General features: G+C 41.4%; 1 protein-coding gene across 1 annotated transcript; it reads left to right on the top strand.

Annotated features, from left to right (window-relative positions):
• The first annotated feature begins 1,523 nt into the window (after positions 1-1,523).
• On the top strand, positions 1,524-27,272 carry LOC140949260 (TPR and ankyrin repeat-containing protein 1-like). Its single transcript, XM_073398484.1, has 20 exons — positions 1,524-1,580; positions 4,198-4,436; positions 4,686-4,916; positions 5,283-5,513; positions 6,369-6,599; positions 7,643-7,793; positions 8,499-8,896; positions 9,503-9,733; positions 11,295-11,522; positions 11,939-12,089; positions 12,812-13,215; positions 13,722-13,949; positions 14,693-14,923; positions 15,779-15,929; positions 16,074-16,499; positions 16,817-20,034; positions 20,582-21,220; positions 21,697-21,950; positions 22,516-25,322; positions 26,388-27,272. Exons 2-20 carry the CDS (start codon positions 4,209-4,211, stop codon positions 26,591-26,593), a joined length of 10,644 nt encoding a protein of 3,547 aa, XP_073254585.1. The 5' UTR covers positions 1,524-1,580; positions 4,198-4,208; the 3' UTR covers positions 26,594-27,272.

Raw genomic sequence — 27,272 nt, 5'->3', positions numbered from 1 at the left:
TTCACGTTCATGTCAAACGCGAATTTGTACCACGTGGCCAAGTTTCCCCTTTCCTTGTCGTTTACCAGTGTTAACTGTTCATTATTTCTACACATAAATGAGTAGTTTCTCGCAATTTTCTATCCATAAGAACATGCTTTCGAACCGTTTTTATCTGCTTTTCTATTTTGAGAAATTCTCATCTTGAATCTGACGTTTGCCGTTTGCCTTATACGTGTTAAACTCTATAAACTCTTTTTTTGCAATACCGGATCGACATTGGATCGGTATAATAAAGGGGGCAGAAAAATTGATCTTTTTGAAGAATTACATAAATCCGGATTTTGTCCAAACTTTCCTTTAAGTTAAAAAATCATGAAAGCCCGGTTCAACTTCGCATTTCAGATGTGCCAAATTTACATGCGACTGTGGCAAAAACTTTGTGCTTTCTCATTAGCCTGAATTTCAGACATATCTTCGAGTCACTGTACTCGCTAAGGGAGTATGCGACCCGAAGAAATGTCTAAAGTTCCGGTTACTCTCTCATCATTTGCTTTAGATTCGGCAAATGTGAACTGCGACGTTTGAACAGGACCTAAATTTATAGGCAATTACATATTCTGTGAACAAAAACACCACCCTAAAGGCTTGGTGATCGCAAAACCCACTGATCTTCCACGACATATCTTACGTGACAATGGTGAAATGGTGAACCATTTTTCTCGAAGTGAGCCTGGTTATCTCTAGCTTAGGATGTAAAATTTTGCCTAATTAAAGCACAGAATTTAACTTCAATGATATTTGCTGGGTTCTTGTTTTTGATTGAGTATTCTCACGCTTTTTACAAAATAAATAAATGGAGATAATAATTTAGCGTTTTGCATTTCACTCCCGCTTCCCGCCCCCTTTTGTCAACCCCTCCAGCCTCCTATTTCACCTCTCGCCTGCGTAGCTGGCGTTTTTTTTGGTGTGTTTCGCAAGTAAGCGAACATCCGCGCAAGGTCGAAACAGGAAACGATGGGGATGGGGCAAACCATTCTCCCCACGCCCCCTCTCCCATCGTTTTCTGTTTCGACCATTCGCGCGGCTGTATCGCTTACTTTGCGAACCACAGAACGAAGAGGAAACACAAAAAAAACCTTCAGATACGCAGGCTAGCCCACCCCGTCTGGGTTTTCATTTGTCAATAAGAACCTGGAGTACCTAAACGTGCCCTAAACGTGTCAAACAGGCGCAGATCCGCAAATCCTCCTATCGCTTCTCACGTGACTAACGTGACTAGCCGACGATGTGACGACCTTTCGCGCCATACATGTGCTTTATGGCAATAGTGTACGGTGAGGCTTCTTCCGCTGGAGACGTGAACAGAGCATTCCAAGAAAGATCGTTTTAAAACAAGGTCGTTCTAAGTTGCTTGCTACGGAAATACGTCTGTTCTAAGCAACTTTACCGTGAAGCGCCTGGCGCTTGCGATTCAAAGAAGCGGTTGAATGAATGATGATGGCAGTGTTTGAATGAAAAGTGTTTCATGGGTCATGTCCCAGTTGCAATTGTGTGTTGTCTTCGGTAGTTCATCACGGATGTAAAGCTTCTTTTGAAAGGTAAGATTATTTTGAACAAAGCGAAGTAGAATTCCAAACGATTTTAACTTTGTATTAAGAAAGAAACGGGTGTGAGAAGATGACGTGAATGTTTAGTGTGCTCGCAGGTATAAACGTTTTAAGATGTCTTGGAAAACACTCGAGATATATCTGCTTATCTAATGTAATGTAAGCGTAGTACGTTTATTAAGTCTTATATAATTCAGAAAATCTTTAAGCTGAATACTTTCACTTCCATGTTGCAACACCTTCCTTAAGAGTCCTTTGTGTGTTAGTTGAGGAGATTCTGTGAACAACCGTAGCCAGAGATAGCCAGAATTTTCATCGCTCAATACTGGGTTGCAGTCTGTCTTAGTGATTCAAGATTCTTGCCATAAATTTTCCAAACGTTAAGCTTCATTTTTAATAGAAATACCTGCGCAATCTGAAGTGCATGAATTGTTGGTTCCTGAGTAAACAGAAATGATTGCAATGTATTGAAGCGATATATCAGCTGATGTGAAGAGATAACAAAAACAGAATTTATAGTACGCATTTCATAGTTGTCATACGTATATTGGGTGACTTGTTTTTCTACTGAATTTCTTTCGTGTTCTTGGCTTCCTGTTAGCTTGTGTATTGAAAATTGTATGTGTTACTTGGCTATTTTAAAAGGACAGTTTATTGAGGTTTTATTTCACCTAAATTTGAAGTGTCACCAGGTGGACTCCCAGCATCCTGGGATTGGCATCAACTTTGAAGTTTTTTCGAACATTAGTATAACCAATAAAGGAAAAGCTCAAATAGACATTACAGGTGGAATTATCCCTGAGAATTCAGTTCAAACAGCTGTATACACAGAGCTGGGCTGGTCTTTTCCAGGGTTTGCAAATTTTATTGATGAGTGGAGTCAGTGTGACTTCTGCTTCACAAATTTTGGAGTCATTTTGGAATAGTTGGAGTCAAGTATCACAATGAAAAAAGCCATTTTCAGACTTTCCAGCACATGGTTCTGGCATGTATACACTATCGTGAGGGATACACAAAGTAGCTGTGGCGGTCCACTGACCTGGAAAGCTCAAATCCATGATGGCGGTCATCGAGTAAACTTTGATAGTAATTTACCCTCTTCCTGTTTTGTCGTGCAGTACAATTCTTTAATTTCAATGATTTAATTAAGTTTTACAATGTTTAAAATTAAGATAAAATACATTTGTTGCGAAAAAGGTAAGGACAAAACTGTGTTTGTTACTGAACATTTTTTGAGTCGAAGTGGCTCTCTGTTTGTTACCGAAAAATTCTGGAATCGAAGTGACTCCCTGCGTAACCTCAGTGGAGTCATCTGAACAATTTTGGTGTAAAATACGCCAAATTTGGCGTATTTGTGAACCCTGTCTTTTCTCTGCGATGAAATACATTCACTACTCTGCTGATGATATTATCTTGAGGACTATTTCTGGTGCATACTCAAAAAATACACACATGTATGCAACTTTTTTCATTCAGTTGTTAGGTTTGGTTTTAAAATTCCTGTGCTTGGGATTAATTTTTGTCAAACTCATTACTTTTATAACTGCAGTAAAATTTGGCTATGTCCAACACTGGGCACAATATTTAATCTGATATTAAGACATCTTATTTCAAAAAATTGACAGATGTACCTTAATTACTTATTCAACTTACTGTTTGGTGTCAGAATAATAATATTGGAAGATGACTCTTCATCTTGTGTTATCAGTGTGGAGGGTATTACCTGAAATTATCTACATGTATTTCATGAACTAATTCCATAAAATGTCCACAACCATACACTGCTATTGAAGAGCTCCCCCTCCCCAGTAAAAGTTACCATCTACAAAACAAATAATACGTCTGATTAAAATTCCCCCTATTTGAATTCAGTTTACAGTATGTTGTTTTGTTACCCACAGAATGTTTGTTTAACACTGGAGGAGTTTATAATTTTAATCATTTAAGTCCTAGTAGTGACCAGAATAAAATTTCTTGACCTAACAATATCCATACATTGTGAAGAGAAAAGGTTATGAGAATTTTTAAATTGATCACCTTGGAAAAAATGTTTTGATCTTTCATTACTTTCTCGTGACTAATTATTAAGAAAACTTAACAGTGGTTTCATAACAAGCCGGTGACTGCCAGAGCTCCGTCGGCTACTTTATTGTTTGTGGCCGGTTGCTCCAGACCCCCCTAGATTAAGGAACCTTGCTGCCCTTCGATTGTCACAGCCGCCTTCTTTTCCAGAGTTGGTCACCTACTACAAGACATTTTGAAACCCCTGAATCTATAAAGATCAGTCAGGAGAATTTATATCTTGTATGTTGGGGTTAAAAGGGTTTGCTGTTTTGCATGTACATATAATAGTGAGCTTATGCAACAGGACTGGAGAGGAAAGAAGATGGCAAACCTTGTGTGACAAGTGTGACAATATTTTGTTTGAAAAACATTTCTGCTGAACTCCACTCTCCTTTTAACAGATCTTTTTGTAAAAGACCAGAAAACATTAACTTTAGTGAAGATAACCACAAAACACATAAGAAATAGGCCTGTCACATTTGTCACACATGCGTTTTGCCGTCCTGTTGCGTAAACTCACTAATATTGTAGTCTTTTAATGTAGGAGTCTGATGCATGGATCCTGTTGAGTGTAGCCATCAAGGATTATTGGCCTATAAAGATGGAGCATTGGAAGATGCAATTGTACTGTTTACCAGGGGAATACAGCTTACTCCACCCTCCAGACCTAAGTTTGCAAGCAAGCTGTTGAAGGACAGGGCTGATTGCTACTGGGACTTACAGCATAAAGATGAAGCATGCAGTGATATGAAAAGAGCTCTTGAGTTAAACCCTGGAATAAAGGTGCGAGACTTAAAACTGTTGATACGTATTTTTACCAGCCAGAGTTAATTCCTGCATTCTGTAGTGTAAAACACCTACCAAAAGTAACTGACTGTTGTCATTTCAGGAGTGTCTGTAGAGATCTGCTCGTTCAAAGGCATTTATTTCTTGAGACAACGGTCTTTGCGGACCCTTTTTCATTGTTTAGCCTTGCATATTTTAAATCAACAACTTTGCAGTAACTAAGCATGTTCTTTTTGGTTTTGCCAGGATGAACCAGAAAAGTGGTCTGCACGAGGCCATGAGGCACTTGAAGCAGAGAACTTGTGTCTTGCTTGCCAGTGCTTTTCCTTTTCTCTGCTATTTTGTCCCAGCAAGAATGCATCTTTGCAGTCCAGACTGTATGCTTGGAGAGCGGAGGCCAATTACAAAATGGACAAAGTTGCTGAAGCACGTAAAGACATCACCCGTTGTAGAAAAATTGACCCAACTTTAGCCAAGGTTTGTTTCTACTCCTAAATTTATTTAGTTTTTCATTCCAAGGTTAATCAGTCCATAATTTCCCTTTTTGTTATTGTATTATTGGTAAGCAGGCAGATGATTACATGTACCTGGATGCTGTTTTTGAAGTGGCATCACTTATAATTATGTAGATAACTCTTTTAGGCTGCAATCAAGAAGTCAAGGACCTGACCTTGCCTGAGCCACTAAAAGTGCAAGGAAACTTTCTTGATTCGCCACTTAGAGCACTGGAGTCAATTGTTAGCCCAGCTTCATATGGCCAATACAGAATCCTGAGAGCTGATATACTCACCATCTATAAATCCATTATATGAGAGATTACCAATTACATTTTTTTGCTTATAGCAACAAGGACGACTCAAGAAGGAACTAGGAGTGCAGCTGTATCAAATCCACAGCTATAGTAAAGCTATTGTCTCCTTTGGACTTGCAAAAGAGTTTATACCACGCTCGATGAGTGAAGTTCTTGCACAAGTACATAGCTATTTGGCATCATGTCATTTTAGCTTGAGACAGTATCCTCAAGCTTTAGAAGCTGGAAAAGAAGCTTATAAGATCAGACCAGGAAGATCCCAGGTGTGTGTTTTATTCCCTTCAAAAATGGGGCACAAAAATTTAGGAATTTTTTTTGGTAATATCTCATTTAAACATATGAGCACTGCCCAAAAGTTCTGTGGAAGAGGTTTCATTTGAATGATAACAGTATTGGATTTGTCCTTAGGTTTAAGAGTTAAGTGGCCAGTCATCCCATCACAACCTGTTCTGGTAGTGAAGGGGTCAAGGCTGTAATGTCTTCCCTTTGTGGTTTAGGGTTAGGGTTAGGGTTAGAGTGCAATGGTGATGAATCTGGGTTTATTACTCACATTAATTACCCATTAAAGGGGGCTTACCAAAGACCTCTTTCATAATTGCAGCTCATTTATGTATTCTTTTATATGTATATAAATGAGCCTTCCTGGTCTTGTTGGAAAGTAACAATTCTTTTGAATTTGACACATGCTAACAAAGTCAGAAAGGCTTGAATTATCATACATAAAAAAAGATTATATTAATAGGCCACCATTATGAAAGAGGTCTATCAGGCCCAGATGGCTAGCCAGACCAGTCTTGTCGTAAAGAGAATTTCACTGATAATCAGGATAATCCAGTCAGATCAGTCTTTTCCTAGATAGTATACACAGCAGTAAAGTACTCTCAAGACAAACTCAAAGTGACTGTAGTTCTGGCTCACCAGTTGTGACTTTTGGTAAGCACCCTAAGTTACACACATGTGCTGGAAATTCATGGCATAGAGGTAAACAAGTGTTAAAATCAGTAATTAAATAAAACTAGAGGATTGTATCCATATTACCTTGTTGTTTCCATGACAAGTAAAAAAGGAGCAATTTTTGTTACTAGCATTCAGGTCTTATGCAACCCTGTTCTTTGTAGACTGAGGCAAAGAGGTGGAAAGAAAGAGGCAAACAGCTTTTTAAAGAAAACAGATTTAATCTTCTTGTTGAGTGCTATTCTCTAGCGATCAACTACGCTCCAACTAGTGACCGAGAACTCCTGACTCAGTTGCTTTGTAATCGTTCTTTGGTTTACATAAAGAACAAAACTTACAGAGCAGCACTGTTGGATGCAGAGCAATGTGTCAAGATAAGGCCAGGCTGGTCAAAGGTAAGGGTACTCAATGATGGTTTCCTTCTAAATACATGTACATTCATTTGAAAACACTGTTTAGGCTATTCCAGAGAACTTTTAGATCTCTAGAAATGCATTCTAAGGGGCATTTTAAAATTTGTATCTCTTTGGACTTGAGTCTTTTAGAAAATTACAAGGGCAGTAAGTTAAAGTATTATTTTCCTGAAAGACAATTTGACTTCTTACGAAAGCAAGAATTTTCCTGATTCCTTTCTCCATCACATTTTTCAACCTGAAAGTTTAAGGTTTTCTTTTTTTATTTTTATGAAAAATAGCCTAACCTGGGAAGTGAAATGCAAAAAATAATTTTAAACTTCAGAAAATCGGAGGGAATTTATCAGATAAGCTTTAAAAATATTACATGAAAGGAATGGTCATCTAGGAAATGAAAATTGTAGGCAATATTTGATTCTCCAATCAGATAATTTACAGAAAACAGTTGATGATCAAGACAATCAAGGTCAGATGTAACAGCAAATTCCCAGCCTGATAGAGAAGAGGAGTGCAATGTCGCAAAAATTGAAATTTGTGAAAATATAAGATTGGATGGCATATTCAGAAAGAACAAGATAAAAGCCCCCTTTGCCAAAAATCAGCCTTTTTTAGTGCAAATTGGCCAGGAATTATAAGCACCTTTATGCTCTGATGACTTCATACAAAGCCCTCAAAAATTGGCCTGGATCAAAATGTTTATGAGACAGGCCTATTTTTATTTGAATTCTGTCTATTAGCATACTGACAGACAGTGGAGTTATAATAAGTGATAAGAGTGCATATTCAACAACATAGATTTTTCCATCTTTAACCTTGTCAACTGGTGCGTGGTTCATGGTCCTGAACAGCCAGTTGAAATAATTTTCCTCATACGATGATCCCTGAATACTTGATTTGCGCACACTGTAGTTTACTTTTTAAACAAAATTATTTTTTCTTGACATTGTCAGTCCTTAAATCCCCTTTGTTAAAAACATTGCTGCATGCTGTTAAAGAAACATGTGTCTACTTTATGACTTATTCAGGCTCATTACCGATTAGGATCAAGCTTGGCTGGCATGAAGCGTTATGATGATGCTATGGAATCCTTTGCTCAGGCTCTTGAATTTGCAGATACAGAAGACGAAAAATATGACACACTGTTGCAGATTATTAGCATTGGCAATGAAGCAGAGGGTATGTGTTTAACAGTGCTTTGGTCATTAAAACTGTGGTAGAAAATGGAAGGACTTTAGTCCTTGTCTTAAGAATGTGCTTGTAAATTTATCTCAATCACTGATGCAGTCATAATGGAACAAAGCGACCAAAAAGAACAAAAATGCAGAAAAAGGGATATGCGTGCTATTATGCTACCCATACTTTAAGTGGATGTTGTACCAAATACAACTGTAACGTCAAGTGCAAGTTGTATTCTGTTTTGCCCTGTCTCTGCTACTTCTAAAATAATTCCATTTATAGTTAAACTGTAAGTCACAGTGTACAATAAAGGTTAAAAGTTTGAGACATGTAACACAATTGGAATAAAACTACAGTATCTTCTTCCCTTTCCTTCCCTTCCCTTTGCCAGACAGGGTGAGATGAAAATTAGAGTAATCCCTAAACTGATACTTGCATGCACTAGCCTGGTGCAGTCAAGTAAGTCTACCACCATCTACTACCAAAAAAACGTAAAGAAGGTGGTGAAGCAAACATTTCAAGCCTTAAAGTCCTGTTAGAATGGACTGGGAATGTGCATTTTTGTACAGTCTGTAAAATTACATTCCTGGTAGGGGGTCCTTGAAAACCAAATGTAGTCCTTGAAAAGTTCTCAAAAAATGGTTGTAATTTTTTGTATGAACCCTGTTTGATGTATGCAATGTTATGGTCCCTTTTGTTTCTCAGATGGAACAGCAACCATTTATGAAGGATTGTGTCCACAGCACATTGTTCAGAGAGCAGTAGATGATGCTATAGCCAAAGAAAACTGGGAGAGTCTCCGTGTGCTGTTCCTGGGGGGTGGAGGACCCTATGATGCTTGCCCAGGGGAGGGAGGCCTTGCTAGTTGGTGTGATACTTCTGGAGTTCCCCTTGAACTTGTCATATCATCTAAAGTAGCAGAAAAGAAGGATCTTGTGTCTGTCTTGTTGGAGTTTGGGGCGTGTGTCAACGGTCTTGCTGTGTGTGAGAAGCGTCCCCTGTTAGCTGCACTGGAGATGGAAGAATTTGAGATCGCAACAAGGCTGATCCAGGAGGGAGCTCAAATGGGCTGTGTAGAACACCAACCTCATCTGCAAACTAAGGTCATGATTTATTAAGAATAATACTTGTTCCCTCTCAATGAATACTGTAAGTAAATACTGTACTGAATACAGTAAGCATGCAGGGAAATTTTAATCACAACCTTATGTATAAATAGGAGTTGACCTAAAGATAAGCAGATTGCAATTGTCAATTTCAGCTCTGGCTGGTAACTATAAGGGCTCAATTAGCATTTGGCCACTTAAGAATTCTAAGAAACAGATAGAAATAGTTTGGTTAGAAATTACTGGTAATCCTTTTGCCACAGCAACTGCAAATGTAAATGTGAAACATGTCTCCGACACTAATAGATTCTAAGAAAGACTCTCTAATCACTGGTTAAAAAGATATTGAAATAACTGAAAGGACACTTAATTGTGTATTTATTTGACATTACTCACTGTCAGTACATGCACAAGGTCGATGGTGAGGCAAATTATTCCATTAGAGCCTCAAATATTCAAATTTAATAATATATTACTGGTCCAACCTTGGGAAAGTGGATCAATTTGCATGCTTACAGTCATTAAAATGGCAGAGTTTGTTCCTGGTTCAATTTATTGGTAGAAGCGTGATTGTAAATCTTATGTTTGGTATTCCAATCACAGGCTCATTCCTTATACTGGAAGAAGCTAGCAAGTAAGATGACAAGATGTGGAAATGATTCAAAAGCTTGGCATTATTACAACTTGGCTCTACAATGTTCTCCAGTAAAAGCTGCTGAGCTGAAAAGGGAATGTTATGAAGCATTGTCGGATATCTGTTTTAAACGTGGAGACTTTTCACAGTGCATTGAATATGGAGTTAAAGGTTATGCTGTTAAAACGGATAAGAATGAGGTGAGAATTCATTTGCTGTAGTGCACACAAGTGATTTACATGTACCAATACATGTTGCTACATATCATTCTTGTTTTGCTTTATATGCTTGGTATATTTGGGCTTTAAGAAAACTTAGAAGAGTTCATTATCTAAAACATACATTGTACTTGTATTATTGTTGGCAGCATTGACTTAAAGATCTACGAGCTGAAATGTAGAATATTAACAGCTTCTAATTTTTCTTTAGCAAGAGTTAGTTTATTACTGTATACTGTAATATTTACTTGCCTTGAAATGAGCATGTTGTGTGTGAGTCAGATAAGAGGCTAGGGCATTCAACAAACTGTGACTGATGAAGCTTCAATCTGTTGTAAAAAAGAGATATAAGAGAGATATAAGATACTGATTTTTCTTTCCGCCTTCTGAAGCACAGCTGTTTACTGGGCTTTTCAAAAACATGCGAACTCTGAAGTTCAAAAGCCAATTGACATTTGCATTTTTTGCTGCTGTCAATCATCTTAGCAAACCTCTTAGGAAACAGAACTTTACTCAGATGGGTTCAAAAGGTCATGGTTTGTGATCTGTGATTGGTGGATTTCAATCTGCTTTGTGTGTTTCTGCGTTTCAAGGTTCGTTGCTTGTGATCGTAGTTATGGTTGACGGCAGTGAAAAACGCATTTGTGAAGGTGGCTTTTGAACTTTAGTGTTCGTGTGTTTGTGAAAAGTGCAGTAAAATAGAGACACATAAGGTTGTGGAATACACTGGAAAGATTTCGGTTGTGATTTTTTATACCAAAAACCCCTAGTATAAATTGTACTCATTTGCATGTCATAACTGTAAACTAACGGCATTTTGCTTATGTACACATGCGCGAAATTGGTTTATGCTTTCAATAGGCCTCTCACCTACAAAGCAAGGCTAAGTGTAAAACCTATGTCAGTGTTCTCCCTAAATTTTAGCTCAGCAGGTAAGGGACCATGGCAAGTTAGGGAAAAGATATGTGTCAGAGGTGCACTTTCCTGGGGGAGGGGGAGTAGCGGAGTGAGGGATGTGGTCTCGCCCTCACTGGCAAAGTTAGGAGCTAAGTTCTTTGAAATGTTAATGTCTCATTTTAAAACCTACTTTACACAAATCGCCCATTGTTATCTTTAGACAACAATTTACATTTTTTGTTAAATTTTTGATTCCAATAATTTTACTGTATCTTCAATGTTCTCTTTCCAAATGCATGGTCCATAAAAAGAAAAGCTGTGCATGCTTTAGTACTTTTCCATATTCATTCATTTAGCTGTGAGAATCGGATCCGATCACAATTTGCAAATTTTTTTAACTACTTATTCAATTTTAGTAAACTTGTAAGTGGTTGCAGGCGGTGATTTTTACCAGTTACCGCCTGATAAGGAGAACACTGTCTTGTTGTGAAGATGAGTTTTATTTGCATAAGAATAACAAATCATTTTCATATCAATGCCTTCACACTTAGCCTCGCTTTGAAACAGAGGCTTTTAGTAACTCGGAGATGGCCTACAAGGTTTGGTGCTCCCTTTTCTCATCTTGTTATCTGTATGGATCTTGTAGGAACTAGTACAGAAGTGGAGAGAGCGAGGAAACCAACTATTCAAGGACAAGCAGTATGACTTGGTTATCAAATACTATTCCCTGGCCATGGATTATGTGCGGGTCAACGATAAATTAAGTGCTGTTTTGCTTAGTAATCGATGTGCTGCATACTTGAACTTGAAGAAGTATGAAGATGCTTTGGAGGATGCAGAAAGATGTGTTCAGATAGAACCTGACTGGTCCAAGGTACAATACTTGTTTCTGTCTTGTTGTTTTTTGTATTGGCTTGGAAATCTTGGAAATCTAGACACAGATGTGCTGTACGATTGACGTAGGTTGGGAGGCACAGCCATATGCCTTTGTCAAGGTGCTGAGATTTCATTCCAGTAACAGGTTGGAGTATCTACTGTGAGGTTGCTAGTTCAAGCCCTTCCCATGCCATCCTGTATGTTGTAAATTTTGTTAGGCCACTAATTATGGCCACAAGTGAGTATTCCTCTCAACCAAGGATTGCAGCATAATATTAAGGGGCAAGGATGGCGAACATGCTGAAGTTTACACTAGCACTCGCATGCATCTATAATTTCTACTCTGTTTAGAGTACATATAAGTCATTTAAAAGCAAAGTGTGCACTAATATTTAGGTGTGATTGCTTTTGTAGGGATATTACCGTCTTGGCTCTTGCATGAACTTCCTTGATCGTAACAAAGATGCTTTGATGTATTTTTGTGAGGGGCTTAAAAGAGCTGAAACAGATGATGACAAGTTTGCTCTTGCGTCACATGTTGTAAATACAGCAATGGATCTAAAAGGTATGTGTACTAGGTGAATAACTGGTACTTTTTGAACATTTTATTTCCTTTTTAGATGTATTATGTTTGTTTTGGGGTTGTCAGTCTTATGTAGACAGTCTAAGTATCTATTACAGTATTTTTATAATTGACTGTACTTTGGAGGAGACTCCTGTCTGCCACCATACCCATGGGTATATTACAGGGGCGTAGATACCTGTAAGCCCAGTATCGACGGTGCACCAGAAAAACAAAATGGAAAAGAAAGCAAGAGAAAGGAAGGTAAATAAGGGATAGTTGGGAAAAGGTGCATTTTCCTATATGACTCTCCTTTAAGCAAGGTTTTTCCCAACGTTTGGCACATGTGAAAGTGGTAAATGCTGCCTGAAGAACACAGTCTTTGTCATGCCAATAAGAATGTAAATATAAGTCACCCTCATGAAAACGACTTAGGAGAAGGGTTAGGGTTGATTTGGAAAACTGTGACTACCTCTGAAAAAATTTCTAGCTATGCCGGTGCATGCATTGATGTTTTTCAGTAAACAGCTTTTGAGTGCCTTTGAAGTAAATTCCGTGTAGAGCTATTAGTTTACTTAATTTAAGTCTCCTACTTCTCTCTATCACCATTCCCCGACTAGAGGACAGAATATCCTTAACTGTTGCACCATTGATAGATCCAGACATCTGATGTACAAAATTCTAAGCATCTTGGTTGTTGTCATTACATTTGTTCTGTTTTGTAGAGGGAAGTCTAGGAATATCCTGCCGCATTCCAAGAGGTACTGTTCAAAAACTGATTAAAGACATCTGCTCTAAGAAAGAGTGGGTCAAGCTTCATCTGCTTTTCCTGGGAGGTGACAGCCAACGGTCATATGCCAAGGGCCGTGGCGGTGTTGCAACTGGGTGTAATGCTGTTATTGTTCCCATTGATCAAGTACTGGGTTCATCGGTCCCAGATCGTGACAAGTTGATTGCAGTGCTTCTGGATCATGGCGCCCTTGCTAATGGTCCACATGGGTGCAAGACTCCGCCATTGTCTGTTGCCATGGAGATGGAAGACTATTCTATTGCACACGCACTTTTAAAGCATGGAGCTGATCCAGCTGTGATTGGCTGTTGCAGAGGAACAGCAGCACATCATCGTGAGGTGAATTAACATACTCTGTTGACTGTATTGTAAATTCTAAGGCACAGTGAGTAGTCGCTGTGCAACTACAGAAGTGACACTTGCATCTAAATTAGTGGTAGTAACATTTGTTATGGAACTTCCTTTGGCTAAAATTTCAATTGTTGGCATCAAAATACTTATTGACAGACACAAGACAGTCTTTAGAAGTTGTATCAGCTCATCTCTGTTTAATACTGGACAATTCTAATACTCCTGTTAGTTACCTTGGGAAAGGTGTAGTAGCACGTAAAAACTGTCGGAATAAGACACTTGCTGTTCTCTCCCAAATTGGTACTTGTGACACCATGGCACTCATTAAGTTGTTTTTTGTCAGTTACCAGTAGTTACTGTAAGATTATTTTATCCTGATGTTAGTTAGATTAGATCAGAAATCCTGAATGGCCCGGGCCCTACCCACATATAATTTTATTACAGTATATTAACAGCACTTACAGTGTAAATGCGCTTTTCTGTCTATCCTGTAGAACCAAGGTCACTACTGGAAAGAAGAAGGCATCAAAGCACTAGGCTCAAGGGACTACAGTAGAGCAATTAAACTGCTAAATTTAGCTCTGCACTTTCCCAACAATCCAGCAGAGCTCATTTATGTTGTAAACAACTCTTTGGCAACTTCATATTTTGAAACAAAGCAGTATATCAGAGCTGTGGAGAAGGGAAGGGAGTGTCTCAAGTCCAAGCCAACAAAATCGCAGGTATGTTATAATTACAATAGTAGGCGTACAAATAATTTTTACGTTCAGAAAGGACATACACCTGTACTGTCAACTGCCGCTTATAAGCCTGGGCTTATACATCTTCATAAGGGGTTTTAGTAGGGCTTATAAATGGAGGGGCCTATGTCAGAGGAGGTTTATATCTGGAATAGAAAGAGCACTTCAAAACAAGCTATGGCATTGCTGATCAAAATATGTTTTGCATTTATTGGTTAATAATTAAGCTTCAAAGCATCATTATGATTCGAATTCATTTCTATACATTTGGAGGAGGCTTATATTGGGAAGGCACATAAACAAATAATTTTTTTCATTTGTTGATGGGCCTACAACTTGGGAAGCGCCAGCCAGGTCACTGTTTTTAGTTGGACTAAGCAGTAAAGTTGTTCTAACATACACTATGTTAATTTTTGTGTTTTCTTAATACAAAGCCCCTTGGTAATCATTTTAATTCTCATAACATTTCCTCTTGGTGATGCATTGATATTGTTAGAAGAGCATTGATGTTAAACAGTGGAATCTTGCTTTCACAAACCTCTTGGGAAAAAGGAAATTATTTTGAATAATCAGGATGGGTTATACTTTGAGGGGGAGCTGGTTTTGAATCAGATTATTGGGAGCTTTAATACACCGAGGATTTAGGAAATTAGGATTCTCCTGTACATGGTAGTTTTTTGCTTTGAACACATTCACATTACGTGTACTTTAACTTGTGTTCACAGGTTGAAGCCAGTAAGTGGAAAGAGCGTGGAAAGAGACTGTTTTCTGAAAAGGAATTTGCTGTTCTTGTGGAATACTACACTCTAGCCATGCAGTATGTGCCCAGTACGGACAAAGAGTTCCTAGCAACATTGCTTTGCAATCGAGCTCTGGCCCATTACAATATTGGAAATTACCAACAGGGACTTGCAGATGCCAAGAGCTGTACCAGATTTAGACCAGAGTGGTTCAAGGTGTGCCAAAAGTTTTTTTGTTTGTGTTCCATTAAGGATTAGAGTGCTGTTAGATGCGTCTATTTGTAATGGAGCGTATTCTCTATTCAAAGAATGTAGTGCTGACATCGTCAAACAATAAACACCCATTGTTTATTGAAAATTAAGGTTGCACAGTGCATTGTAGTAGTTGTTTAGTTTTTCTTCTGTATCTCATTGCAAAATACAAATGGGTTGGCAGAGACATCAGAATGTTTTTTGGTGTAATATATCAAACATGAGACGCAGTGTTTCATCACCAGATGAAACACCGAGAAGAGAGTTGAAAATAGCTGGTGATGAAACACTGTGTCGAATGTTTGATATTTCTGCTCAAACAAAATCATTTTTGAAGGAGAAATTAAGGATGCAAAAATGAGCAGTTTTTCATCTGATATCCAAACACTCATTAAACATTAATTTCCTTTGAATTTTATTTATGAATTATTAATGAGTTTGAGAAAGGAAGAAGGAAATACTATCGAGGGTGGTGAGATAGAGAAACAATTGATATTCTGTGCCAATAACAGATTAGAATAGGAGCTGAGATGGAATAGCAACATCCCTGTCCTTTTTTATTTGCTCTCATGTTGTCTTTACATGATTTCCCCTTTCTAACATACACTTCAAGTTGTAGGATGGCCTTCGGCAATAGTCTTATCATATACTGCATAGCCTTCTTATCCTGGGAGTCTCAATCAATCGCACCATCATTACAAATATTTCTTGATTACAGATGTACCGTCCTGCATTCGTGCCATTCCTCTGAGTCTCTGCACATAACTCTTCATTTTGTTGTAGTTCTCTTTAATATGAACATTTTAAACATCGTCTCAGGGCTATGTGCGACAAGGATACTGCCATGCTTGTTTGGATCAGAACAGAGATGCAGTTCGAGTGTTTGGTGAAGGATTGAAAAGAGCTGAGAATGACGATGACAAGTCAGCTGTCCTTTCTCAGATAGTTTCTTTGGGTGTTAATCTTGCAGGTAATTCTCATAACCTTTTCTCTTAATCACAAGTACAGTGATATTGTTGGGATAAACTCTTGGGACTTAGAAGGGTTTTAGGCCTTGACTCTTCAGTGTAAGAATAGAATTTTAAAACTTATCTATGTTTTTCTTTTTCATGAGATGGAACATCCAGCATCACCTGTAGTGTCCCCAACCACATTCTGGAAAAGCTGATCAAGCAGCTGGTAGAGAAGAGTGCTTGGGACAAGTTACATGTTCTGTACCTAGGGGGTGGAGGACCGCAGCGATACTCCCCAGGGGAGGGTGGCTTAGCAACGGGTATTGACGCAGCAGAGATACCTCTAGAGCTTGTTTTTGTGGCTAATGAGAAGCACCGGGGTCCTCTTGTTATGGCTTTGTTGGAGAACGGTGCATCCCCGAATGGACTAAAGAAGAAGTCGGAGTCTCCTTTAGAGATGGCCTTGGAAGCCGAGGATTATAACATGGTGGTCACGCTACTTCAGTACGGTGCCGATTCATCCTGTCTTGTGACCAAAGCTGGAGACTCACTTCTGCATGAAGCCATGAAGCGGCTGCTCACAACAGGTGTGTTAACCTCTCTCAGCACAAGAAGGGATTCCTTATCCCTGTTAATTTGCAGCTGTTACTCCAAGCTACATAGGCTGCAATTGCCATGAAGATGTTTATGTTCCTGTTTTTTTTTTTTTTTTAATAATTGGTCTTGCTTCAGTGTAGTAAAAGAAGCACATTATAACAGTTAGTACATACAATGGAAGCCTTGTGTTTTTGTGTTTCATTCTACTAAAAAAATGAGCATTATTGCGTGATTCATATGTTGCTGAGTTCTATTAACAAATTATCGAAAGAGACTTTTGTTGAAGATCCGTTATTTTCTTCCTCAGGGAACTACGGATTTCTCCAGGCCTTGCTTGACTCGGATTTGTTCGATCCTGACGTAGTGGATGGCAGTGGGAACTCTCTCTTCCATTTGGTGGCTTTTGGCAAGTGTTCTAAACGAAAATGTGATATGATTGATGTTCTGTTAGAAGCCCGAGCCAATCCAACACTGAAGAACGCAGATGGCAAGATCCCGGTGGATTTCCTTAACAAGAAGGACCCTCGTGCACGGCTCATCAGGGCAGCGACTAACTCTTACAAGAGTGGCAAGAAGTCTGGTAGTGCAAAGAGAAAGAAAAAAATCCTGAAGAAGCCTGACAAGCCACAGCAGCAGGTTAGTACAACGCATGAGCAGGAGGCGGAGCCAGAACCAGAGTGGTGTCAACTTGCAGATGACGCCGCACGGGATGATGATGATGATGATGATCGGGTGGTGAAAGTCAAAGGTAGGGACAAGAAGCCAATTCCCTCAGCACCGTCTGTGAAGAAGGATCCTTTGGACAAGTTTCGTGCGAGCATCGATGACATGATTCACAGCTTATGCGCTGAGCAGTTTGTGGAAAACGTCGAAGAAGCTGGTGAAAGTGCTGAAGGAAAGCCAGTGGCAGAAGTCAGTAGTGTTGACGCAAAGGAAAGGAAGAAGGAAGAAGAAGGTGTAGGTGAGCTTGTTCCTGATATTGAACGTATCCAAGATGACGAGGAAGATGACGAACTAAATGAAGGAGAGCTTCAATTGGATCTGGAGTCTCCATTTGAAGATCTGCCTTGGGAGGTTGACTGCACAGACCAGTTCTGGAAGGCGCTGCAGAACACCAACGTTAGCGACGTCTTGAAGCGTCGGATCGTCTCCCGAATTCGCATGCTTGCAGAAGGGCGTTGGACCAAAAAGCTTTGCAGGAGGATTGACGGCTTACCTAAAAAGCACAACATTATGCTGTTTGAGGCAAAACTGACAAAGACGTCTCGGATAATCTGGGAACTGACAGTCGCTTTCTCGGCCAAATGTAGCGACGATCCAGAGTTGAGAGTACAAGCTGAGACAACTTCAGGAAGAGTTTATTCTGAGATCATCCGAGTTTGGGACGTGGCCGCAGACCGAGATGCACTTTTGAAGAAAGTGGAAAGTATTGTGAAATCTCATGATCGAGGACTGAGCTGCATTGTGAAGAAAGAGCTGTCTGGTTTCAGAAGAGGCGATGACAAAGTGAAAAATACAAGTGGCGAACGGCTCCCAAACTTCTTTGTTGAAGTGGGAGAAAAGGTGACGGAGGTTTCCTATGAGAAAGCGTCAAAGGCTGTGAGCGCCCAAGCGAAAGGTAGCTCATCACAGTTTTTTTTTCCTCCCGCAAGTCCAAATGATATGGAGTACCATATTCTCAAATTTTATGCCTTTTCTTCGGCTTTAATAAATACTGTTCTTCACAACAACCAGGCAGTTAAAGTGGACTTCCCCTTTAGGGTTACTGAACTGGAGCATGCAATCATCAACCTACATCCCAGTCAACCTTGCCCTATTATCTTGCTTGGCCGCAGTGGAACTGGCAAAACAACTTGCTGCTTGTATAGACTTTGGAACGAATTTCAGTCTTACTGGGACAAGGCCATAACAGCGGGTCCTCACATTCCTAAACTCGTGCAGTTTTTACCCAAATCTGAAACAAGCAGAGGTTTTACAGTTTGTGATGAGCCAGAGGAGTTGTTCTGTGAGGCAGAAAGTTTCAAGAAAGACCGAGATGGAGTGGTAGAGAAATCTTCGTCGTCTGAGGAATTTGTTCGTGCCAAAGATGCACGGCGCAAAGACTATGAGGAAGGCGATGATACCGTGGAACTGTCTGAATTCGAGGAACACAATAAACAGGAATACGAACACCTACATCAAGTGTTCATCACAAAGAATCCAGTACTTTGCACTGAAGTCCAGAAAAACTTCTCTGAGCTCAGCCACGCTTGTCCCGCAGCAAGAGAACACGTTGAAAGCGAAGACACGCCGTTGCCTTCAAGGATTCAAGATATCGACGACGCGGCTTGGCCCTTGTTCATCACTTCTCGTGACTGGCTGCTCTTGTTGGATGCTTCGCTTCCTGGTTGTGAGTTCTTCCCTCGCGCTGATGATGGTAGTCTTATGAGAAAGATCTATGGTTGGGGAGAGGAGGAGACTCATTTAGTAGCCATTGATGAAGATTCTGATAGTGAAGGTGAGGACCGGGAAGAAGCTGCAGCTTATGAGCAAATGGAGGATGTCGGCCCTGGAAGGCAGGATTTAAAGAACTTTGACCCCAGACGAGAGGTCACTTATTACGTGTTTGTATCCGAACTATGGCCCGGGATGACCAAGAAGCTCAAGGCCCAGTACCACCCCACCCTTGTCTGGACTGAGATCAGGTCGTTCATCAAAGGATCTATCGAGGCTTTGCATACAGAATGCGGCTACCTTAGTTCAGAGGAGTATTGTGAACTTGGACGAAAACGAGCACCCAACTTCTCCGCCGACAGAGAAGTTGTTTATTCGCTGTTTCGTATCTACCAGCAGATCAAATGTTCTTTGCGGATGTTCGACGAGGCGGACGTAGTGCATCACATTTACAACCGGCTGTTGCAAATCCAAGTGCCTGAGTGGTCCGTTCATCGCTTTTACGTTGACGAAACACAGGATTTTACTCAAGCTGAACTGTCATTGTTGATCCGCTGCAGCCGTGATCCTAATGGACTTTTCTTCACCGGCGATACAGCACAGAGCATCATGAGAGGAATCGCCTTCCGCTTTAATGATCTCAAGTCTCTGTTCTTTTACTCGCAGCAGTCTTACCAAGCACTTGGTTTTCAGTCAGGGGTTCGTGTGCCGAACAAACTTTATCAGTTGACTCACAACTATCGCTCGCATGCAGGTATCTTGAAGCTGGCCTCGAGTGTTGTAGATCTCCTACTGTTTTACTTTCCTGAGTCATTTGATCGTCTTGAGAAGGATCAAGGCTTATTCGAAGGACCAAAGCCCGTGCTTTTAGAGTCGTGCAGTTTTGGTGATCTGGCTATGATACTAAGAGGAAACCGTCGGCAGTCGTCGAGGATTGAGTTTGGCGCTCATCAGGTGATTCTTGTAGCGTCGGAAGAGACTCGTGCCAAAATGCCGGACGAGTTGAAGCAAGGATTGATTCTGACTATTTACGAGTCCAAGGGATTGGAGTTTGACGATGTCCTCATTTACAACTTCTTTAAAGATTCACAGGTGAGCATACCTTAATGTACCAAAAATTTGTATAGACTGAGTCTGGGTTCAATTTCTACCGTTTAGATCCCTTGAAATTTATATCGTTGATTCAAAATGATATACCCTATGACTAGCGTATATGTCTTGTGTACTGCTCTATGATTAATGAAGCGTTCGCTTACCTCGTATCAGCGATGCAATAAATGAGTTGTTTGGCGTTAGTTTTGCTTTCGGGTTCGTGTGCTGTTAGTTTAGAATTTTGTTCCTTTGTATTTTCACAAGTTGACTTGTCTCTTCTAACTTGAAAAACCGAAGTCTTCCTTTGTAAATAATCTACACCTTACAAGGCTGTTCGAGTCGGAAACTGGTCCCGGCCGCATAAAGCACGCGCCTGAATAATTGGTTCTTGCGCGGCTGAAGTGGAACACATTTCTGTCTGCGGTCGCCCACTTTGCCACGTCCTAAGTTGTACAATTTTTCCCCATTTAGTGTCCCCAATTAGCGATATCGTGATAAATACATTGACACTCAAATAAAGTGCATTTTATTTTTCTTGGGCGTACAGGCAAAGAAAGAGTGGCGAGTTGTAACGACCTACATCAAGGCCGTGGCAGAAGGCAAAGTTCCTAATACTACAGGGCTGATAGAGTTGACAGAAGATGAACTGGTCACGTCAACCCGCCCGCTGCAGTTTGACATGGACAAACACAAAGTGCTCAATTCCGAATTCAAATTCCTGTACACCGCTATTACTCGCGCCAGGGTCAACGTTTGGTTTTTTGACGAGGACGAGGAAGCGCGGGCGCCAATGTTTGAGTATTTTCAGAAGCTGAGCCTCGTTCGGGTGATACGTATGGCAGGCGAGCCGAACGAAACAGAGCAGCTGACCAGTATGTTCGTGGAGAAGTCGACGGAAGCGGAATGGTCGCAGCAGGGTCACTACTTCTACAACAAGGAGCTTTGGGAGGTGGCCGTCAAGTGTTTTAACATGGCTGGTGATGCTCTGATGATAAAGAAGAGCCAAGCGCAGTTGCAGGCTGCTGAAGCCGCCAAACTCAAGGCAAATCCTAAAGTGATGAGGGCGCAGTTCTTAAAGGCTGCTGATCAGTTTTTGCAGTGCGCCATGTTGGATGAAGGGGCCAAGTGTCTGCACAATGCACGAGAGAGACTGCTACTGGCCAAACTCAACAGGAAATTAGGAAAGGTATTTGTATGTGTGCTACCTACACCAGCATAATCAGTCTTTCAATATAGGAGCTTAAAGCCAATGTGTTGGCATCACGGCATTTTAACGGTCCTATTTGTTGGAATTCAATGTTTCTAGCGAATGTAGACTGCCAAAGGGGCCCTACAAGCCTATCAGACTTTGATATATTCGACCAAAACAGATAAACTTTCATTCGATGATCACACGAGTGAAATCCTACTTGTTAGACCCCTAATTGTTATTTGTGTCTATGCCGCGCAGGAGAACGGCTTGAATTTTTTACTTTTAATTTTTTTTGTATTAATTTGTCTTTTTGGCCATCATGAACGCCTGATGATTTCGTGGGTGAGATTGCGTTACAGACCTACAGTTTCTATATGCGTGGACAAGTGCTGTTACCACCGCTCCTCTAGGAAACGAAAAAGTTCCTTTGCTATTTTAAGTCTCCATTGTTTTTTATCTGTCCTTTTTAGTTTGAAGACGCCGCCAGGCAGCTGAGAAAAGAGCGTCACTTCTTGGAAGCCAGTGAGTGTTACGAGATGATCAACGATTACCACCAAGCAGTAGAAGCGCTGTGCCAGGGTAACCTGTACGAGGAGGCGATAGACACCTTGCAGCGCTACAAAAGCCTTGTGGGTGTGGAGACCGGCAGAGGAGGAGTACGCCCACCTAAGGAGTCACGGACAGTAGAGCGGTTATGTCATCAGCTAGCTGAGGAACACTTCAGGTGGGTTGTTATGCACTATGTGAGCACAGCCCTTTTTTCTCTTCTTTAGTGGGGAAGATAAAAAGAAGCTCTGCCTGAACCGCGTCAAGCCTTTGAGGTCACCACAGCCCGAACTTCCGGACTAGTCAATCTTGTTCTTTATCGTCGAACTGCTTTCCAAGTGCGAGAATCCATTTATTGATAAACCGACGATCATATCTGAGCCCGCTGTATCAAGCGCATGGCTATTAGGCCTGGACTCAAAACTGTATCCTAGCAACAAGCAGCACAGAGTCAGCTAAGATCTTACTCGATTTATGCAGTCTTTCTCGAGTACGCCAAAATCGGGCAGGTAAAGAAAGGCAGGGTGGTTTTAATTAAAACAAAAAAATTAGAATGGCAGATTTTCGTTAGGCAAGGTTATTTGGCCCCTTCCTTCCCTCCAAAAGCAATACTCTGGGTCTTAATATTACGGACACGTTTCCAGAGAAGATCACTTCGAGCTGGTCACTTTTCGTATTGGTTCCCTACTTCAGAATGTCAATTAAGAGATTTTTTGCTTACGTTTTCACCTCTTTCATTTCAGCTGTGGTCGTCTTGAAGAGATGGTTTTAGTACTGGAGCGCCTGCCATCAGCAAATGACCGAATCCTATTTCTGGAGAATCACGGGTGCGTCCAGGAAGCTGTGGAGGCCCTGATAAGCGAAGGAAGATACACTGACGCGGGCAATCTTCTGCGAAAGAACGGCAGATTCATCGAGGCAGCCAAATTTGTGCACCGGAAGAGCTTTGCCGCGGAATGCTATCTCGCTGCCGCTCGCGGTCTTCAGAGGCATGCCTCCAGCGCTGAGAAGTTTGAGTTAATCGAAGGACCCGCCGAGACGGCCCTAGAGTTGTTTGATGATTGTGATGACAAAAACGGCGAAGCGGAATGCCTTCTGGTGTTAGCCAAGCTTAACAGAGATGCGGAAGATGCTGAGAGTGCCCGGAAACTCTTCAGTAAAGTCAACAACATCTGTGGCGAAGCAGACGCATGTCTCGCGCTCTTTGCCATAAGCAACGGAGACTCTTCGCATTCCGGTTTATCCGACTTTCCTAATGTGTTTATTCGTGGCCTTGATAAGGTGTTTGGTCTTATTTTAGCGCTAAACAAGCCCCAAAACACCGTGGCTGAGCTGCAGAGCGTAGAAACATGTGAGAGATACTTTGGTCTGTTCAAAGACGATCAAGCGGATGCGAGATGCGCCTTCTTGAATAGCGGTAGTCTGTTCGTTTCTGATGTTCCTTACAGACCGGCTGATGTTAGAGGCAATAAGTTAGTCGTTGACGTAGGAGTAGCGCGAGGACGTATCTCGAACTATTTATGTAACGTGGCCCACCAGTTAGCGCAGAACATTAATGATATTCTTGCAGTGAAGGTCCGACATCATAGTGTTTGTAGAAGATTTCAGAGGGGAATGTCCTGTGCCGCTGAAAGATGTGATCTTGCTCATGCTCCATTATCCAAGGAGGTGTTTGAAAAGGTCTTCCATTTTTTGTGCCATCGGATTCATGTCAACGCCCTTGTGCAGTCCTTCGTGACGTCCATCGCCCGTTTCGATTCTCATGGGCAATTTTCACGAGTGCTTCTCGCTAACAATATAGAGGACTTCCGAGCATGCCAACTTCTGTACGATTTACTCTTTCCGAGGATGGGCTTGCACGTGTCCTGGCTTAGCAAAGAGCATGTTCGTGTCATTCGCAAACATGCTGTGATCAGAGAGGGGCTGTCAAGGTATGCGGATTTCTTATGGAAGACCAGTAATGACACTCAACGGCGACAGAACACTGATCGGTTTATGGAAGTGTCGCGAATCCTTCATCTTGTCGGATATCACGGTAAAATTGCTGCCTTGCTTTCAGTGGAGGAGAAGGCGTTTGTTGAAAGAAATGTTACTTCACCTTGTGATAGTATGCTACTGGACAAGCAAACCGGAGAGTACAGCAGTTTTTTCAGGCTCTTGAAAGATGGCACGCGTGTACTATATGTTTATGGGGACATTTTGAACAGTGCGTTCTTCATTATTCGAAGATTTACGAGCTTGGTTGCATGTAGATCTTCCATCCCATTACCATCCCTTGCTAATGCAAGTGCCATCTTTGAACACCAGCTGGTCGCCTGCTTGACGCTGTTCGCTCGTTTGTTCAACGAATACGAACATCCTGTCTGCCTTCCGGAGAGCTATCTTCGCCTGATCGACCTCTGGGATGCTATTTACGGCAGCGATAAATTCCCCAGCTTGTACAGCATCGTAGAAGCTAGTGCTTCGAAAATACCTCCGTTCAAAGGAATCTGCCAAGTGCAGCGTTTGCTTGAATGCATGGTGCAACTTGTTTCGGGTCAAGTTCACCGCCGCTTTAACCTAATTAACAGTGCATTCAGTACGAAAACTTTAGAGCGCGTGCAATCTGGTGAGACAGAAAGAGTCTTGCTCCTAGCCATGACAATGTTGTGTAACTACGGCAGAGGGATTCCGCCTCCCTGTGGCCTGCTTATTGAAGCGCTACGCGATGTCAACGTGCACGCGTTTTTGCCATACCGTGTGCAGAAAGCGCTGGTGGCGTTGCAGGCTGCCGACGGCGTCAAGGACGTGGTTCTGGCACTGCAGCGGCTTCTTTACGAGAGAAACGAACGGTTGTTTGCGGTTCGTTGGTACAACCGCCGGCTGTGGACCGATGAAGTGAACATTTCTTCTTTTACTCAGTCCTTTGTCATGGGAGCATCTCCTTGGCAATTTCAAGAAGCCGTTGCAGGTGAACCTCCGACGGATATGTACTTACCACCAGAGTTTCAGATGCCCACTGGTTACTTGGAGGAGCAGAGAAGGGAACGTGCCTTGGAATCGGCGCGTGAAGCCGCCGCCATCACCATCCAGCGATGGTACAGGCAGATGCGATGCCAGACAAGCACGTCTTCGCCAGTGCAACCTTCCCACTCGGTTGAATCTTATTTTGAGCGCTTCAAAGCAGACGTCTCCGCGTGCAGCGTGTGCAATGTCCAATTCAACCACAACACGAGTGAGACGTACAGATCGCACACTCAGCCCGGCAACTCTCACTGGCAAACGCTGCAGCAGTTCAACATCTACAAGCAACTGTATCTTCACAAGATATGGCCTCTGTTCGCTGCCGAGAGAGAGCTATGCGAAGAGTTGAATGCCTTGTCTGGGCACAGGCTGGGTTCGCATGACTTCGGTCTTGACGTACAACGTTTGGAACACATTAGTGCACGCGTTGGAGATTGCATCCGGGATATCGAGTCGTGTTGCAAGTGGGGCGATACTGGACGATTGATGCATGAAGTGAACACACTAGAAGGTACTATCGTGGAAGTCAAGGGGATTGTGCAACAAGGTAAGCTTTAGCCGTATTTTCATGTGGGTTGCCACTCGCGCAGCAAGATGAAGCGAATCCTGTTTTGTTAGTGGTTACTCGAGCAGGTAAGATAGGCCTTATTTGCCCCGCAAGAAGATAATTCATGTGATTGTTTTGGTCACATTATAAATCATTTATAGCCCAAGCCTGTCGGGTCAAGATGTCTGGGTGTTTTTGTGTTAGGATCGCTTGTGAAGATGTTTTACGTCTTTTCTTCTGGCTTATTAAACTTCCATTTTGCAGGATGGTCCTTTACGCTTGTTTCAGGCGTTGAACTTTATAGGTGTCCACTTGACGTCAATAAACTACATCATTAGGTTTTGCTCATCGAACGATTCATTGATTTGAGAAGACATAATGCATAACTGTTAACAGTTACGTTTCCGTCAATCCTCAAGTAAAGAAATTAACCGTTGGCCGTGTTAAAGCCAAAACGTTGTCCTTAAATCGCAAACAGCCACTGTCCCATTGAGACATCTCGATATTTGTTGTAGTTATCTGGGAGATACTCTTCATTAGATAGACAAGTTAATGGCACGAAGCAAATCTAATGCTAATGAGCAAAACCTCATGTTCTAAACAAGATATGTAAGTTAACCAGTGTTTTTACTAAGAAAAAAGAACGTAGTACTGGTGCTCCACTCCGAGGTCCAACCCCTCCAACCATGGGCTATAGGTACTTAACAAAGTTTTATACGGGGAGGCTCCGTCCCACGGTCCAGCCTCTCCAGCCATGAGCGATAGGAGACCCTGGCGGGTACTTAACAAAGTTTGATACCTAGTTTAGAACTTTACATCCCTTTTAACAGCTGTAAATGCACTGTCTTTAAGATATGAATTATCCTTAAACCACACATTTTCTAAACTTTTTCACAGCCATAAAATGCATGTTAGTCCGTGACAGATTTCCTTACCCTTTCATATGCCTGTTAAAGGTACCCCTTTTGGGCGGAACCTTCCCGTATAGCCGTATAGGCCATGATGGGGAGTCCCCCCCCGCTGGGGGCATGATCAACCCTTACAATCTCCCCCTCCTATTCATAGACCTACACAAGATGCGCGAAGCTGATGACAAGGCGGAAAAACGCGATGACTTGCAGGAGACTGAAGATTACGGTGACGAAGAAGACATCTTAGATCTGCGTATGCCGAAAGAAGGTGGGGCAAAAGGAGGTGGACGGGGAAAAGGCAAGAAGAGAAACCGTGGGAGACGGGCGCCGCGAGACAAGACACGCTTCAGACAGTCTTGAATTAACTACTGTTTTTAATCATCTCTTGGGTTGGCCTGAACCAAAAGAGAACATGTTGCGTTATTTTTAGAGCTTTTCCCGCATTAGGCCATGAGCAAGGATATACATGTACGAGAAGGTCCTTGGTTGAGGAACAATGTACTAGATTTGCAATATTCGGTTTACACAGTACTCAATCAGTGTTCACACCATACTGGATTGAACCACGTGTTGTTGTTTTGAGAATATTCTATGCTGTGCAGACAGATATCATGCCAGAAATTCATTAAGGGCAACCCTTTTGTTTCCTTTGCCTTTGTGAAGGCAAAGTTGTGCTATAGTGGATGTGGCTCTTAAAGTCTAAAGTGTCATTTCTAAGGTCTGAGTATTGTTAATGGCCATGACGAAAGATTATTACATTGTTCAGAAAATGTTAAGATGCTTTGTTGTCTTGTTGCCTTTGGATGAAAAAAAAGACTTGCATTATAATTGTTCCTGTTGCAAGGTTATTGTTGTATATGTTTGCCTTGCCTCCTTAAGTTTGAGTGGAAGATGTAATGAGTACAGAGTTCAGAAGCCTGTAAGATTTATGGGGCACACGTCAGTGGGAAATGTAGTTTCCACTGGAAGTTTCTGTTAAAGTTAAATATTTAAGTTGTTTTATTGACAGGATGAATAAAGTGAAATTATTACATTATGA

This window comes from Porites lutea, chromosome 9 (genome assembly GCF_958299795.1).
Source record: "Porites lutea chromosome 9, jaPorLute2.1, whole genome shotgun sequence".
NCBI lineage: Eukaryota > Metazoa > Cnidaria > Anthozoa > Scleractinia > Poritidae > Porites > Porites lutea.
The sequence above is the reverse complement of the archived record's forward strand: the minus strand, read 5'-3'. Positions and strand labels throughout refer to the sequence as shown.